The sequence below is a fragment of the Benincasa hispida genome, chromosome 2, assembly GCF_027475165.1.
Source record: "Benincasa hispida cultivar pf3 chromosome 2, pf3_genome.v1.1, whole genome shotgun sequence".
NCBI lineage: Eukaryota > Viridiplantae > Streptophyta > Magnoliopsida > Cucurbitales > Cucurbitaceae > Benincasa > Benincasa hispida.
Genome location: NC_143479.1, coordinates 12,601,914 through 12,618,994, shown reverse-complemented (window position 1 = coordinate 12,618,994; position 17,081 = coordinate 12,601,914). Strand labels below are relative to the sequence as shown.

The 17,081-nt window shown below is 39.1% G+C and overlaps 2 protein-coding genes across 9 annotated transcripts; one reads left to right on the top strand and one right to left on the bottom strand.

The window, feature by feature from the left end:
- Positions 1-1,885: 1,885 nt before the first annotated feature.
- LOC150037650 (uncharacterized) lies at positions 1,886-2,851 on the bottom strand. Its single transcript, XM_090310969.1, has 4 exons — positions 2,735-2,851; positions 2,587-2,674; positions 2,297-2,488; positions 1,886-2,028 (listed from the first exon to the last, which is right to left on the bottom strand). The coding sequence occupies exons 1-4, from the start codon at positions 2,849-2,851 to the stop codon at positions 1,886-1,888; spliced, it is 540 nt and encodes a 179-aa protein (XP_090167095.1).
- A 5,542-nt stretch (positions 2,852-8,393) lies between these two features.
- Positions 8,394-15,557, top strand: LOC120071763 (U3 small nucleolar ribonucleoprotein). 8 transcript variants are annotated; one of them, XM_039024144.2, is made up of 17 exons: positions 8,394-8,720; positions 8,811-8,895; positions 8,975-9,028; positions 9,124-9,177; positions 11,071-11,787; positions 11,939-12,000; positions 12,797-12,926; positions 13,031-13,138; positions 13,223-13,360; positions 13,756-13,824; positions 13,948-13,989; positions 14,165-14,233; positions 14,406-14,477; positions 14,572-14,625; positions 14,711-14,852; positions 14,957-15,019; positions 15,102-15,557. In XM_039024144.2, exons 5-17 carry the CDS (start codon positions 11,077-11,079, stop codon positions 15,107-15,109), a joined length of 1,668 nt encoding a protein of 555 aa, XP_038880072.1. In that variant the 5' UTR covers positions 8,394-8,720; positions 8,811-8,895; positions 8,975-9,028; positions 9,124-9,177; positions 11,071-11,076; the 3' UTR covers positions 15,110-15,557. The 8 variants fall into 8 exon arrangements, with proteins under 8 accessions (XP_038880072.1, XP_038880067.1, XP_090167352.1 ...); XM_039024139.2 differs by having other exon boundaries at positions 13,028-13,138; XM_090311226.1 differs by having other exon boundaries at positions 8,403-8,720; positions 11,068-11,787.
- Positions 15,558-17,081: the final 1,524 nt, after the last annotated feature.

The window sequence follows — 17,081 nt, the reverse complement described above, 5'->3', positions numbered from 1 at the left end:
CATGCCACTAAGTGTGGAAGCAGTAAGTCGTCCTACTGCCCAGGTTACGAATCTCTCTTTACCCTTGCCTGAAAAATATGAAAAGAAAAGGGTGAGTATAAAAGTATGCTCAGTAAGCAGCCCACTCAGTGATTTGTTAGTCTTTCCATTGAACTAAAGTACACGCTTTCATAAGTAGTGACCCCAAAGGTCACAAGTATAAACATAAGTGGTGGTTCTAAAAAGGACACCGTACATAAGCATAGGGTGTGGGCCCGAAGGCTCACAACATGCGATGTGCATAGCCCAATGGCAACACTAATAGTCACTAAAATCTCAAACAGACATAAACATACAATCAAGGCCATGAATCCTGACACTAACAGACATAAGCATGCAATCAAGGCCATGAATCATGCCAAGATCATCCAATAGCTCGCAAACTGCCCACCATCAAACTTTATCCCATTTTACTCATACATCAAACTTGGTAACGACATACGGTGACATAAGAATTTTCCTTCTAACCAGCAGGCTTATCAAAATATTTTATTCCAACCTAGGAATCAACACGTAACACATGATTGTGATTGAGGGCAAAACCGACAGTAAACCACTTACCTCGGGATATCGAACTGTCCCAAAACAAACCCTTACTCCGCTTGGAATCTTCCTTCACCGCCGCACGTTCCCGAAACCAACCATAAATTCCATGGTAAAGATTAGCTTTGGCCCAAGAATCCCAAATGACGATGGGATGCCAAAAAGGGAATCGAAACTTACCCCAACAAAAAGATCGGATGGAACCACCACGATCCGATGGTAACCAGAACCGGCCGCGCCAAGACTGACGGACGACGCTTGAGTTTAGACCAGCAACTGGCGGACGGGGAGGACGACGCGGCTCGAAGAGAAGGACGTGGCTTCGATTCGTGACTTCAGCTCATCGATCGTCGTTTCAGGTCAACGGATCGATGTGGGCGCAGCAGGTTCGCAACTTCGGATCGACGGACAGGGAAGAATGGCGACTGGCGAGCACGGACTTGGTCGACGATGAAGATGAGCACGGCTGTGAGCGATCTGACCTATGGCGGCTCTTCGTGTGGCTGGAAGCAGGAGATCTGCCGGAAAAAGAAGAAAAAAACTCTGAAGGGTGGCGGTGACTGGTTGGTAGAGAAGAGGAAGAATGAGGGTTTCTTTTTCTTTATTAATTTCTTTTTCTGCTACATGCTTCCCAAACCCTATTTAAAACAATTACCAAATCCTCAACACTACTTCTTTTTAGGAAAATGGTAAAACAACCACTAAATAAATTATTATTATTATTATTTTCTTACCTAGATTTTGGGGCGTTACAACCTTCCATCCTTAAGAAACTTTCGTCCTCAAAAGTTCTAGTCCTAGAAGATCTTTGGATGCATTGTTCTCATATCGTCCTCTTGCTCTCAAGTTGCTTCCTCAAATTGATGATTCTACCACAGAACCTTCACTAGTGGAACCTCCTTGCTGCACAAAACTTTTACCTCCCTGGCCACAAATTGCACAAGCTTCTCCTCGTAACTCAAGTTTTCATTCAGCTGTAAGGGCTCAAAGTCCATTACATGAGACGGGTCCGTTAAATACTTCCTCAACATGGAGACATGAAAGATATTATGGACTGCTGAGAGAGATGGTGGCAAGGCTAAGCGATAAACCACAGGGCCCTCGCTCCAAGGTCTCGAATGACCCTACAAAACGTGGACTTAGCTTACCATTCTTTCCAAATCTCAGGACACCCTTCATTGGTGCCACTTTCAGGAACACTTTGTCCCCTGCCTCGAACTCAAGATCTTTACGCCTAACATCAGCGTAACTTTTCTGGCTACTTTGCGTTGCTAGCATTCGAGTCTTGATCTTTTGCATGGCTTCATTTGTCAACTAACTTAGTTCCCATAAGTTTCCTCTCCCCAATCTCACCCCAGCAAATTGGAGACCTGCAACCTCTACTGTAAAGAGCTTCAAATGGCGTCATGCCAATGGTAGCCTGATAGCTATTATTATAAGCAAACTCTGCCAAATACAAGTGAGAGTCCCAACCCCCTGAGAATTCCAACGCACAAGCGTGCAACATGTCCTTCAATGTTTAATTCAAACGTTCTATTTGCCCATCAGTTTGGGGGTGAAAGGCTGTACTGAAGTTTAACCGCGACCCTAAGGCTGTCTGGAGGCTCTTCCAAAAATTGGAGGTGAAACGAGGGTCCATGTCGGACACAATCGATACTGGCACGCCATGAAATCATATTATCTCCTTCATATATAGCTGAGCCCACTTACTCACTGCGTACGTGGGCTTTCCTGAAATAAAATGTTCCACCTTGGTGAGTCTGTCTATCACAATCCAAATCACTGAGAAATCCTTCACTGTCCTGGGCAAACCCGTGATGAAATCCATAGCCACACTCTCTCATTTCCATCCTGGTACATCCAATGGCTGTATTAAACCTGCTATCTTCTGCCTCGGGGCCTTCACCTGCTATCAGACTAAACATCGGCTGACATAGTTAACTATCTCCCTTTTCATATTGGGCCACCAGTAATACCGTTTCACATATTGGTACATTTTGGTACTTCCTGGGTGCATCGAGAATGAAAAGTCGTGAGCTTCTACCAATAGTTCCCCCTTCAGCCCATCATCTGCTGGAACGCACAACCGTCCCTGGTACAGAAGACCCTTGCCCACCGACACAGAAAATTCACTGGCCTATTCCGACCCTACCTGACGACATTTCTGAACTAGATCTAGATCACTTTGCTGTGTAACAATATTCCTCTGCCTCAAGATTGGTTGCACTGTCAACTGAGCTAGCTGCGAAATGACTTCCCCCACTGCCATCGTAATCTCTGCTCACTCCAAATCCTTACGCAACTGAACCTGCTTAGTGATCAAGGCGGCCGAATGAACGAATTTTCGACTGAGGGCATCGGCTATCACATTCGCCTTACCTGGATGGTAGAGGATCTCACAGTCGTAATCTTTTACTAACTCGAGCCACCTGCGTTGCCTCATGTTTAACTCTTTCTGGGTGAAGAAGTATTTCAGACTCTTGTGGTCGGTGAAAACCTGGAACTTTTCCCCATACAAGTAGTGCCTATAGATCTTCAGGGCAAACACCACTGATGCCAATTCCAAGGGTAGTTTCGCTCATGGTTTTTCAACTGGTAGGAGGCATAGGCGACCACTCTACCCTGTTGCATAAGCACACAACCCAAACCTTTCTTAGAAGCATCACTGTAGATCACGAAATTCCCGAAGCTGTCTGGTATGGTAAGAACTAGTGCTGAAACCAACCTCTGGTTGAGGTCCTAAAAATTGTCCGCACAATCTTTGCTCCAAACAAACGAAGTTCCCTTCCTAGTTAACTGAGTCAACGGTGTGGCCATACTAGAGAAATTTTCTACAAACCTACGATAGTACCCAACCAACCCCAAGAAACTGCGTACCTCGCTTACCGTCGTAGGGTGGGGCCAATTGGTAACGACCTCAACCTTAGCTGGATCCACTGAAACCTCATCCTTCGACACGTGCCCAAGAAAGAACAACTTTAGAAGCCAAAACTCGCATTAGAAAACTTTGCATACATTTTGTTTTCCTTCAGCGTTCCTAGGACCTTCCGAAGATGTTCCTCGTGTTCCACATCTCTCTTGGAATAGACCAAGATGTCATCAATGAAAACGGTTACAAAGGTATCCAGGAAGTCCTTGAACACCCGGTTCATCAAATCCATGAATACTGCTGGAGCATTGGTCAGACCAAAAGACATTATAATGAACTCATAATGCCCGTATCTGTATTGAAATGCAGTCTTCGGGATATCACTGTCTCTGATCCTCAGCTAATAGTAACCTGATCGTAGGTCAATCTTGGAAAATATAGTAGCACCCTGTAGCTGGTCAAACAGGTCATCGATTCTAGGAAACGGGTACTTATTCTTGATGGTCACTTTATTCAATTCCCTGTAGTCTATGCATAAACGTAACGACCTATCATTTTTCTTCACAAACAACACTGGTGCACCCCACGGAGAAACACTGGGTCGTATGAACCCTTTATCAAGCAATTTCTGCAATTGGATCTTTAGTTCTTTCAATTCTGTTGAAGCCATTATGTACGGAGCTTTGGATATAGGAATAGTGTCTGGCTTTAGTTCGATCGCAAAATCAATCTCCCTTGGTGGAGGTAATCCTAGAAGTTCTTCTGGAAATACATCAGGATAATCTCTTACAACTGGCTCAGAGGTTAGAGCAATCTCGGTTTCTCCTTTGTCAACTACGTTAGCCAAGATACTCCAGACACTTTGGTTAATCAACCTCTTGGCCTTTACCGTTGAAATCACTTTAGGTAAAACTACCGTACTGACCCTTTGAACTTAAAACTGGCTTCCCTAGGGGGGGAGGGGGTTAAAATTCACCTCCTTGCAAGAATAGTCTATACTAGCATGGTTGGCAGCCAACCAATCCATACCTAGAATTACATCAAAGTCACACATGTCTAATATTGTCAGAGTTACATCAAGGGTGTGGTTCGATATTTCCAACTGACACGCTTTTATCTTCTCACTTGCTATCATAATCTCTCCTGACGGTGTAAACATTGATAAAACATAACCCAAGGATTCTAAACTAACATAGCATGTCTTACGAACAACGATGAAATGAAAGAGTGCGATGAGCCAGACTCAAACAATGCCAAGGCATAGTGCCCCAAGATTGGGAGCGTACCTGTCACTACTGTTCCTGAATGCTCAGATTCTCGACGACTGGTGGCATAGACCCGACCCTGCTGTTGCTATCGGCTTGAACTACCCTGATGCGAACTCGGGGGCTGACTCCCCGCACTTCCAAAACTACTATTAGGGCATTGGTCCGCTGTATGCCTTGTTTGCTTGCATCTGAAACAAGTCCCCGTGCCAATGAGACAACGTCCCTAATGACGTTTCCCGCACGACTTACACACTGGTCTTTCCCTCCAAACTCCTCCTGAAGCAGTAGCCTGCCGTTAGGTGTGCCCTACCGACCTGCTCGTACTCTGAACTTTATGTGGAGGTCCCAAAGCTTTCTGCTCAACTTTCCTCTTCTAGTTAGGAGCCGATTTCTCCGTCAAGGACCTCAGGAACTCTATCCCTGAAGGACAACCCACGCGTACTGCCTCTCCGAAGGCTGTGGCGTAGGTGGGAGGCTTTAGAGCTTGCACCACATCCCAGAGTCCTTGCACAAACCTTTCAACCCTTTTTGCTTCAGTAGACACTAGATCAAGAGCGAAGCAAGACAATTTGTCAAACTCCTCCTCATACTCTTCTACTGTCATGGTCCCCTGCTTCAGATTCATGAACTCAACCTGTTTGTTGTACCTCACGTGAACAGAGAAGTACTTAGCATTATCAATGAACTGGTCTGACCTGGCTTGGCCTCCACTAGCTTCTATCATTCTCTCAACTGAGCGCCACCAGCGCTTGGCATTATCGATGAGAACGAAAGTGGCACACTACAGCTTTTGCTCCTCTAGATACCTCATGTACTGAAAAATCCCCTCTACAGTGGACAACCACAATTATGCATTTGTGGGGTTTTTTAGGGACCCGTTAAACATCGGGGGATCATACTTCTTGAAATCCCTTAGGTATCTAACCTCCAAGAAGGGTCTGCCATAATCTTATTCGCGACCCTATCTTGATTTTGAATTGGTGGTAACAGGACTGACGAGAATGACGCCTGCTGTGACTGGGCGTGTTGAGCTATCTGCTCGGCCACCATACCCCTTAATTGTTCTACTACGGCCTGCATGACGACATTCGCAATAGGTGCATCCATAGCCGTATATTCTATTGGAATTTCTGAGGATGACAGTCCTGGCGGGGGCACAGTCGAAGCTCGAGGCCCGCTTCTTGGTCTAACCTTCTGCCAAGTTGACCTAGAAGGGTCACGAGGTGGCGAGTCTCGCACCTCTTGGCTTTGCGCCTCAGGTTCTTGCATGTCAGGGTCTCGTTCCCCAACTACTTTCTTACCTCGACTGCCCCTCCCTCTAATTCGTGGTGCCATACCTGATAACCACAGGCAACGCTTTAATAAACGCTAACAGAGTAAACCATCAAACGACTGCACAACAGGTAATATTTCATACATATTTCCCTAAAGGACTTTAAACAACCTACCTGGCGATGACGAAAGATCCATTTGTGGCCATAAGGAACAACTTGGACTCACGATGTAAGTCAGTCTACAGATCCTAAAACTTAAACTCTGATACCAACTGTAACGACCCTATTTTCTTACTTGTTTCTAGGACGCTACTTTATGCATGCATAGGCTTAGCAATACAATTTTTTTTTAAACAAATAAATAAAATAGCCGAAATTTTATTTAATAATGCACGAATGAGCAATAAATAATAAAAAATAAAATAAAATAAAAAATTACCATTCGAGGTACCCCTAATCCAACTTTAAAATGAATAATAATTAAATAATCAAATAACAAAATTAATGAATATTTCATGAGAGCTTAAAACGCCTAACTCCTAAACCAGACTCCAAAACATGCCACTAAGTATGGAAGCAGTAAGTCGTCCTAATGGTCAGGTCACGGATCTCTCTTGTCATGCGCCGGTCTATCATTACCCTTACCTAAAAAATATGAAAAGAAAAGGGTGAGTATAAAATTATACTCAGTAAGCAGCCCACTACTGAGCCCACTCAGTGATCTATTAGTCTTTCCATTGGACCAAAGTGCACAAGGACATTATAGACGTAGGCATAGGCATAAGGGGCGAACTCGAAGACACGCTTTCATAAGTAGTGACTCCAAAGGTCACAGGCATAAACATAAGTTGTGGTCCCAAAAAAGACACCACCGTACATAAGCATAGGGTGTGGGCTCGAAGGCTCACAACATGCGATGTGCATAGCCCAATGGTAACACTAACAGTCACTAAAATCTCAAACAGATATAAGCATGCAATCAAGGCCATGAATCTCGACACTAACAGTCATTAAAATCTCAAACAGACATAAGCATGCAATCAAGGCCATGAATCATGCCAAGATCATCCAATAGCTCGCAAACTGCCCACCATCAAACTTTATCACATTTTACTCATACATCAAACTTGCCAACGACATACCACAACGACATAAGGTGACATGAGAATTTTCCTTCTGACCAACAGGCTTATCGAATTATTTTATTCCAACCTAGGAATCAACACGTAACATATGCTTGTGATTGAGGGCAAAACTGGCAGTAAACCACTTACCTCGGGATATCGAACTGTCCCAAAACAAACCCTTACTTCGTTTGGAATCTTCCTTCACCGCCACACGTTCCTAACCACAAATTCCATGGGTAAAGATTAGCTTTGGCCCAAGAATTCCAAATGACGATGGGATGCCAAAAAAGGAACCGAAACTTACCCCAATAGAAAGATCGGACGGAACCACCATAATTTGACGGTAACCAGAACCAGCTGCGCCAAGACCGACGGACGATGCTTAGGTTTAGATCGACGGCTAGCGGATGGGGGTTTCTTTTTCCTACCTCTTTTTAGGAAAAGGGTAAAACAACCACTAAATAAATTATTGTTAATATTATTTTCTTACCTAGATTTTGGGGCATTTTAGCATATATATATATATGGGTATCGTAATTAAAATGTGAGGTAGGAAAATCGAACCTCAAACCTTGAGGACGATAGTACGGCACTATGCCAGTTAAGCTACGCTCTTGTTAGCGTTTGAACAAATATTGGATGTTACGAATGAGTGTGAACTTAATTTGCAAGTAGTTAAAGTGATTGTTTTCCTTTAATTAAAGCCATTGAGTTACTCAAGCAATGCCTCCTAAATAGGAAGGAGGTGACTTAATGACTCAGTGAGGATGATTAAAGGAGAACGTTACTCGTAGTGGTATTTTAGTTTTCTTTTTTTTTTTTCCTTTTTTTTTTATAAAAAACTTCCACCAATTCAAGATTTATTGAAAGTACAATAATAAAGTTGAACATTTGAAAGTATAGTGAACAAACTCTACATGGAGAAAATGATATTAAAAAATAATAAATAAAACAAAATATTTATAATTTAGACATCGTTTGGTAACCATTTTGTTTTTTGTTTTTGCTTTTGAAAATTAAGTCTATAAACACTTTTATCTTCAAATTTCTTCATTTGTTATATACTTTTTACCAATGATTTAAAAACACAAAGTCAAGTTTTGAGGAAAAAAATAGTTTTCAAAAATTTGTTTTTGGAATTTGGCAAAAAATTTATTGTACTTAAATAAGATGCAAATTATTGTAAGAAATGTAGATCACGGGATGAAATAAGCTAAATTTTAAAAAACAAAAATAGAAAATCAAATGGTTATTAAACCCGGTGTTTTTTAATCTGGGTTTGAAAAACAGGTGAACTTTGGATTTTTATTTTTATTTTTTTCCTTTTCTTTTTCTTAATCTCGTGGGAGAAAAGAAATTAAGATCGAAATGAAAATACAACTTAAACCCTAAACCCCTAGCCTCTGTCTGTCTCTCTCCGCTCTTTACCGTTCTTCAGCTCGCAAAGCCCAACCCCTCCCCCGTGAGTTCCACCGGTCTTTATTTTCCAGTGTTTGTATAACCATCGCCGTCTAGCGCAGCCCAGCCGTCGCTGTTCTTCCCAGCCGGTCTTCGGTGTCGTTACAGCCGTGGTCAGACGCCGTTCGGTGTTGGCAGAGGGGTGGGTGAATCGTTTTCTTCCTCTGTTTTAATGAGTTTTCGAAACCTTTCATTCCCCTTGCCCTCTTGGACTGATCTATTGTTTACCCAGGGTGCTTTGGCTTCAGAAATCTTGAAGTCGAGGAGTTTCCCTGCTGTCCAGCAAGCTGTTGGAGAAATTCTTCTAGTGTCGTTCGGTAAGTTGAGTTCTGGGCCTTTCAATCTGTTTCAGTGCTGGAAATTTGTGTAGAATCTGAAATTTTGACTTCTGCGTAGGTTCAAAACGTTGTTGGTGGTGTTGAGAAGGCTTGGAGTCTAAATTACGTTTGGGTAAAGTTATTTTGGAGATCTAAGATAACTATTACAGTAACGTTTTGGGACTGAATTGTTAAGTGGTGTTGATGTTCTGTTTTCTTTGAAATTAGATAAAGGATTTCGTAGTGGAAGAAGGCATTTGTTGGATTTGGATTTCGGTTGAGGTAAGTGACTTATTGTTGAAATTGTGTAAGGCTATTTTGGGCATCATTGTATGTTGTTATGTGATTTCTTGAGATTACCATAAGATACATCAGCATTGTATTTGGATTTTGTTACCATTTAAATGCAGAGACACATGAATGTTATTTATGAAAACTCTCCTAATTGACAAGATATGAGTTGTATATGTTATGATTTATGAATGTCACAAATATCATGTTATGTGTGATATAGATGTATGTATGGGTGTGAAACCCATTATGTTGTGTATACACTATGAAGAATGATTGTCTTTTTGGGACCTCAAGCATGCCTGAAAATGATGCACACCTAAAGAGGCCCTAGGTGTATGAAAGAGATGCACGCTTAATGTTGCATAAAGAGATGTTCGTAGAATTATGTGTACGAAAGAGGTGCACATACCGAGATTAAGGAAAATGAGTGGATGCTAGAAAAGTAAAGAATAGGTCCCACTGTAGAAAACTTGCATCTTGCTTTTGTATGTTCATGACCCATCCCCAACAACGGCCAGAACTTTCTTTTCAGATAAGAATAAAACAACCTAGACTGGTAGCAGAGACATCCTAGTGCCATAGGAGATATCTTGTTTCTTTTGTTTAGAATCTATTCGAACTGTTTCTGTGTTTAATTGAAGTCTCATTTCCTGACAAGGATGTTTCATTTTGCTTATTTTGGTTATGTTAAAGAGTTTGGAGGTTTTCTGATATTTTCTTCGGGTTCCTAAAATTGAAGCTTGAAATGATTTGTCTATAAGTGTCTAGGCTAGCTTAGATCTTTAGGACCTTTTTATTGTTTCAGGATCCTTTCGAATAATTTAGGAGCACTTTACGTAATTGGGATATTCTACCTATTGGATTTGTTTGTTGTGTCATGTGTGTTGGTATGCTGTGTTGTTTAATAGCCTAAAAATAGGGGGAGTTACACACACGATTCTTCTTATATCTCCCGATGAGTCCAATAAAACCCAAATCAACATATTGAATCATCGATCAATTCAAAATTGATTTAATCAAATTGTGCATTGGTTTCATTGTACTGAAATTATTAGTCGACTCTCGGTTTTAATAGAAATTAGAAGAACTGATGTCATGGACCGTGCAAACCCATACAAAAAGCTCAGTAACCCATAATATTTGATGATTTGTTGCAGAACCTCAAATCCTTGAACTCCTCGCTTGGATTTATTGATCTTGTTTCTAATTACAGACTGGGGGTTTGGAATGAGGAGCATATTGCTGAAAGATCAGTAATACTTGTTTGTATTACTTTTTTCTTTTTCTATGATTAAACTCACCATTTATTTTGTTTCTGGAAGGAGTGGAAGTGTGGAATTGAGAGTAACCCTTTTGAAGTTTGGAATCCTGTCTAATCTGTCCTAAGAAGACAAGATTTCAAATTCCTTACCATTTTCCCCAAACAGAGTTAGGTCTTCTATCTCCATGAAGGAAACTGAACTATTTTTGATAAATCTCAAGAATCTTATGCTCACCTTATGTTTTGTTGAGCTTTCCAGCTGCTGTTGGAAGAATTGTATTTTTATTTATCATCAAGTTGTATCTCCGTTGATGTGTTTTGTGATATGTACCAGCGTCCAAGGCCAGGGGATCTGATCTACTCACCGTGTTCACTTGTTTTAGTTTAACTAGTTACTGTTATAATTCTGTTGTCAAGATCTCTATGTAAAGAGTCTTGAAATGCTCTTGAAATACATTGAATATTCTGAATAATATTCTACCGATGAATGTCTATATATATCTCTAATTTCAAGAAGTGCAAAGTAGTCTGAAATTTCTTTATTGAAGTTAATTGACTTATTTGATATTTCATATTAACATGAGATGTCAAATGACAGATTTTTCTTTTACGTTCAGCAGAGGTCAATGGAGGCAGAGAAAGCGGTTCTTCCTACCACTGAAGCTGGTCTTAAACCACTTCACTTTCTCAAATCTACAGACCCGCCTCTCTGGCTTGCTCCAAGCCCTTCCCTATCTGAAGTTGCTCGCCTTGCCTCACAGAATTTATTTTCTATGCTGAAACCATTCAGTCCTAAATCTCCATTCGATCATCTCCTGGTTGATGGATTTGATGCTGAGCAGATATGGCAACAAATTGACCTCCAATCACAACCTCTTTTGGCAAGTGTTCGCCGGGATTTGAAGCGGTTTGAGAAGAATCCAGAAGCAATTTCAAACCTGAAGGTTTCTTTGGAGGGTAAGAAGAAGGTTATTCCAGAGATGGCTATAGGGTTGGGGGAAGAAGGTGATGATTTTGAAGAGGATATAAAGGAGTTTGATGAAGAAGAAGACGAGGATGAGGAGGAAGAAGAAGACGAGGATGAGGAGGAAGAAGAAGAGGATGACGAAGAAGATGGAGACACTGAGGAAAGAGAGAAGGAAGAGAGTGAAGATGAAGTTGAGGGAGAAGAAGGTAGTGGTGGGATTGAGGATGGATTTTTGAAAATAAAAGAGCTAGAGGAGTTTATGGAGGAGGATGAGGTAAGAGAATATGGTTTACAGAAGAAGAAAGATGGTAAGAAGGAAAAGAAACAGAGGAAGACAGAAGAAGAATCTGAGGATGACGAAGATGGTGAGGTGAAGGCACATTGCTTAGTCAAACTGATCATATTGTTTTGCTACTAATGAGGGTTTATTGTTCGTGATATTATTACTTGTTGCAGAATTTATTAATTTAAGATGCTTGCTGTTTTGGTAATTTAAAGTTGGCTATTATCTTCCTTTGTAGCTTGGGGATTTTGACCTCCATGGTGAGGAGGATGAAGATTCTAGCAAACTGGAAAAGGCGAGGTATGTGTGGGGTCAATTTTGCTTCCATATGCTTGTAAATGACAAACTCCTTAAAGTGATAAAAGTACTTCATCGTATTGTGTATAGTTTCACTGTCATGCTACTAGTCTAGCGTAATAGTCTTTATTTTTAAAGTAATTTCAACATCCTTCCCAAGTTGGACTTATGAGTTATAGTTATTATCAAATGCAATGGATGACGCTATTGTTGGTAGAAGTTTACGTGCATTTGTACTTAAACCGACAGTAATTAGTAATTGATTTTAGGACGTCTTATCTATATGGTTTTGAAGGGAAAAAAAAAAATTGACGCTGTCAAGAAGGATCAAGTTGTTTTAGATTTCTTAGTTACATTATTGTGTGACAATAGGATCTTCTCACTTCCCAGGGTACGCAGTTTTGCCATTCAATTTTCCTTTTGCAGTAGACTGACCATCATCTCTATACTCTACTAATGTAATAATTTTTTCATTGCATCAATGCCGTTATAGTTAATGTCTGATATCTCATGATCTCTTTGCCAATTTAATTAAATGGTGAAAAAGTTCGTCATCCAATGACCTCTCTCTAGTTGCTTCCGTCAAAAAACTTTCATAATATCGAGTCTTCACTTCATTTTTCCTTTGAACTTGTTAATTGAGAAATTGATCCGAAATCGTGTCATGATACTCAAATTTTCACGATTATTGTGATTCTTCTTAAAGTTTCAATAAACCTAAGGATGTTCTATTTTTTACTTTTAAATTTTAGCTTTCAATAGATGTGAATCTACATTTCCGCCCCCCCCCCCTCTCCAGATATGAAGACTTTTTTGGTGCTAAAAAGAAGAATCTTGGGAGAAGAAAATCTAAATTGACAAATGGGTCAGATTCTGAACTTTCAGATTCAGGTGATGAAGAGGAAGATAATGAAGCACATGCAGAACAGGTACATATCTTCTTCCACAATTTCAGTTTGTAATTCTAAATTGTTAGGTGTTCTACTTGTGAATACTCATTTTAGTTTCTAATTTTGAGTTACATATATAGAAGTCAGAAAACCTTTCAACTCATCAAAAACAACTTAAGAAGCTTCAATCTGAAATAGAGCTGATGGAGAAAGCAAACTTAGAGCCAAAAACGTGGACCATGCAGGGAGAGGTAAAGTCGCCATTTTCTTGGTTTTCTTACTTTATATGATATATTGTCATTCCAAGGCATTTTTATCTACAATTTCAATAATAGGTAACTGCCGCAAAAAGACCTAAGAATAGTGCTCTGGAAGTTGATCTGGATTTTGAACACAATGTGAGACCACCACCAGTAATCACAGAAGAAGTTACAGCAACATTGGAAGAGATGATCCAGAAAAGGATCCTTGAGGTACATTTAAAAAATAAAATAAAAATAAAAATGAATAAATTGATTGCTTCTCTTCTCTGAACGAGAAGTTGTAATGATTTTGATGTTAGTGATTGTTCACATGTTCTTACAGTTTAGTTCGGTCAATATGATAGCGCATTTCTTCTCACTTAATCATACTTTATCTTATGAATAAAGAATAGGTGTCTAGATAAGTGGCAATATCCTACTCAAACCATATTCGTTTAAATAAGAAACAATTTATATTGATAATTTGATATAACGAAAATTGGATGCATATTAAAAAAAGAATGCATGTGGAGCCAAGAGAACAAGACGTGAAGAGCTTGATTTACAGTGGCCGTACTCATCTGCTAAGGATATTTGACCAGCATTGTCATATGCTTTGCTTTCAGGGGCGTTTTGACGAAGTTCAGAAAGCACCTAAACAACCTACTAAAGCACCCAGAGAAATCAAAGACTTGGTCAGTATCCTGTTATGAAATTCTTTTCTATGTGCTTTGCATAATATAGATAATGTGCATGTGTGTATTCATATATAGTGTTTTTCTTGATCAAGGAGTGTTTTTTTCCCTCTCTCTAAACAGGACGAGAATAAAAGCAAGAAAGGTCTTGGAGAAATATACGAGGTCTGTGTTTCTTCTAAAAAATGATGCATCATAAAGCACAATCCCTCACTGCCATGCCATCTCTTCCTACCGGATGTCTCTCTGTCATGGAATTTATTGATCTATTAATCTCATTTAATTTATTTTGATTTGAAAGATCTCAAGAGTCAGTCTTCCATTTTCTTTTCTTTTGCAGGAAGAGTATGTTGAAAAGACTAATTTGGCTAATGCCCAATCATCATTCACCGATGAAGCGAAGAAAGAGGTACAGTGCATCAAGTGTTTTTACCGATCTAATATTATGATTCTATTGGTATTTCTATGCAGATAATCTGATCAAACTATGTTAAATTTGGGTAGTCTGGAACATTTACTTTTAAACCTTTCCCCTGCGTATCTTTCTACAATGTCCTTAACTTGTCGTTGTCTCAAATCAGGCGAGCATACTTTTCAAGAAACTTTGCTCCAAGTTGGATGCTCTCTCCCATTACCACTATGCACCAAAACCGGTATATGCTTCTCATAAATTCTTGGAATGTTGTGATATATTGACCATTTTTCTGGTCATTTGCTCATCTAAATGCTAATTCTTTGCTCATAAAGGTTATAGAGGATATGTCTATATCAGTGAATGTCCCTGCTCTAGCAATGGAAGAGGTAACTGCTCTTTCTAGTTCTTATCTCGTGTGTATATGCAGCTGACTGCATGGGCTAAACTTTGATTTGTGTTCTCTGTGGTTAGGTTGCTCCTGTTGCTGTCTCGGATGCGGCGATGCTCGCTCCTGAGGAAGTTTTTGCTGGCAAAGGTGAAATCAAAGAAGCAGCAGAACTTACCCAATTCGACAGGAAGAGGAGGAGGGCCAACAAGAAAAGGAAATATAAAGGTAAAATAAAAATAAAAATAGAGGCTCTCGAATCCGTTGTCAAACGACTTGCCTACGTCCATAAAGGAATTACTCCCATGTTTCTAATAGTCTGAGTCTTACAGCTATGGTAGCCAAAAGAGACGCAAAGAAGGCAAAAAATACTACAGCTCCAAATGCCAATGAAGGTAATGTTTGTTTAAACATTAACTTTTCATTGATTTTCTGGAACTATTGCAACCTCAGCTCTAACTATTTTCAAATTTTCAGGCCAATGAAGATTCTAAGTATTATTCAACAGTTCTAAAAGTCTTTTCCATCAACGCGTCGAGATCCCGAGAACCAAAAACTGAAAGGGAATGGAATTGGCTAGTTAATTTTGATGAGCTCGGAGGATCAAATGACTCGAGGACAGAGTCTTGAGTGTTCTTCTTACCCATTTTTTCACCTGTGGCTTCCATGAAAAGTATATTGGTAGGTTGAAAGATGATCTTATCAATGATCCTCACTGATTTGTGATTTTTTTTACAGACGTTTCCATCATAGGAGTTAACTACAGACAAATTGCAAGATAAATGTAAAAATCCTTCCTGAAATGAAGCTTAGAATTCTCCGTTTATTGCATTTTTTTAATTTAAAAAAAGTTGTACTTATATATAAATTAGATGTTAAATTTATATATTGAATTTCCTTTTTTTTTCCCTAATGGCCAGTTAGGGATTTCAATTGGTACGTGGTAAGATAGATTAATGTTGGGTGGTACTGATTTATTTTTTAATTCTAGGTTTTTATGCTGCTATTTAATTTATTGATGGTAATTCTAGGCATTGTTTGGTAATCATTTAGTTTTTTTTTTGTTTTTATTTTTGAAAGTTAAATTTATTTCATCTACACATTCTCTTATAATGATTTGCATCTTTTTGAGTACAATGTTTGGATTTTTAGTCCCTGTATGAACAAAATATGTATACAAATAATTTATAGAACAAACACCTAGTCTTTTTCCAAATTGGAGTTTTTGAGTGGCAAAGTAGCAATAGAGTTATCTTCTCGGGATTTGATCGTTATCTAGAAGAGAAAACATTTAAAAAGGAGGTGAGCTACTAGCCCAATGAGTGACTTAATTACAACATAGTTCTCATGCTTAAAATCTAAAACTGGAAAATTGAATATTGAAAACTTGCCAAGCAAACATGTATTCATAGTTCTCATGCTCAAAATCTAAAACTGGAAAATTGAATATTGAAAATTTGCCAAGCAAACATGTATAAAAACTTTTAATCATATCACGATTGAAACATAGCTAAGCTGATCTTGAGTTGAGAGAGAATACTTTTGCTCAATCACTCAACTTCAAACCTAGTCAAGAGAGAACCCTTTTGCTCAATCTTTTAATGTTAAATCTACCTACGTGCATGTAGTAATGACTAAGTATTGACATATCTTAGATACTATGGCCCGGATACCTTCTCAAATTCCTTCAGTATCGCTCCATTACCAAACATTCCCAAATATCTTCTCCAAGTTCTTCAATATCAGGTTGATAATAATCATCATAAAACTCATATTTAAAAAAAAAAAAATACATATTCTGGAAGTATGAGCATAATAGTCATATGCTTGACATCTTTCTCACAAAGCTTGAAACTACTAACGAATGCTACTTGAACATAAAGACTTGAAAACTGATGTCATGTCATGCTTTTATAAAACATTAGTTAGGCACGTGTTAGAAACTAATTTACTAAAACAACTATGTTTGAAAACATACCAATCATGAACATAAGCTTTTAGCATTGAAATCATAAGCTTCCAACGCATACTTTATGCAAACAAGCTCCTTATTACTTTAAAACATGCTTTAGAAGCTTTCTTTGAATTAGCATGCTTTAATCAAATATTCTAAAATTAGTTTGCTTGGAAAAACATACTTTAACATAAGTTAGCATGAGTAAAACTTTGAGTAAAACATAAATTTAACTAAACATTTAAGAAACATTCATTGTCACTCATTGTTTTGGCAATCGTCCTAGGATTGATAGGCTTCTCCTATTAGTGTTAATCCTGTGGACATAAATATTATGTTTAGTTACTAGCATAGATCTCCTTGTAAGACTAACTTATATACATAAGCTCACATTCAATCTTTATATAGGATTCATTCATCCTAACGCATACCTTAGGTGTCCAACACTTAGAAATTTCTTTGGGTTTTAAATCTTAGCTATGCGGCCAACTTGCTTCACCAAC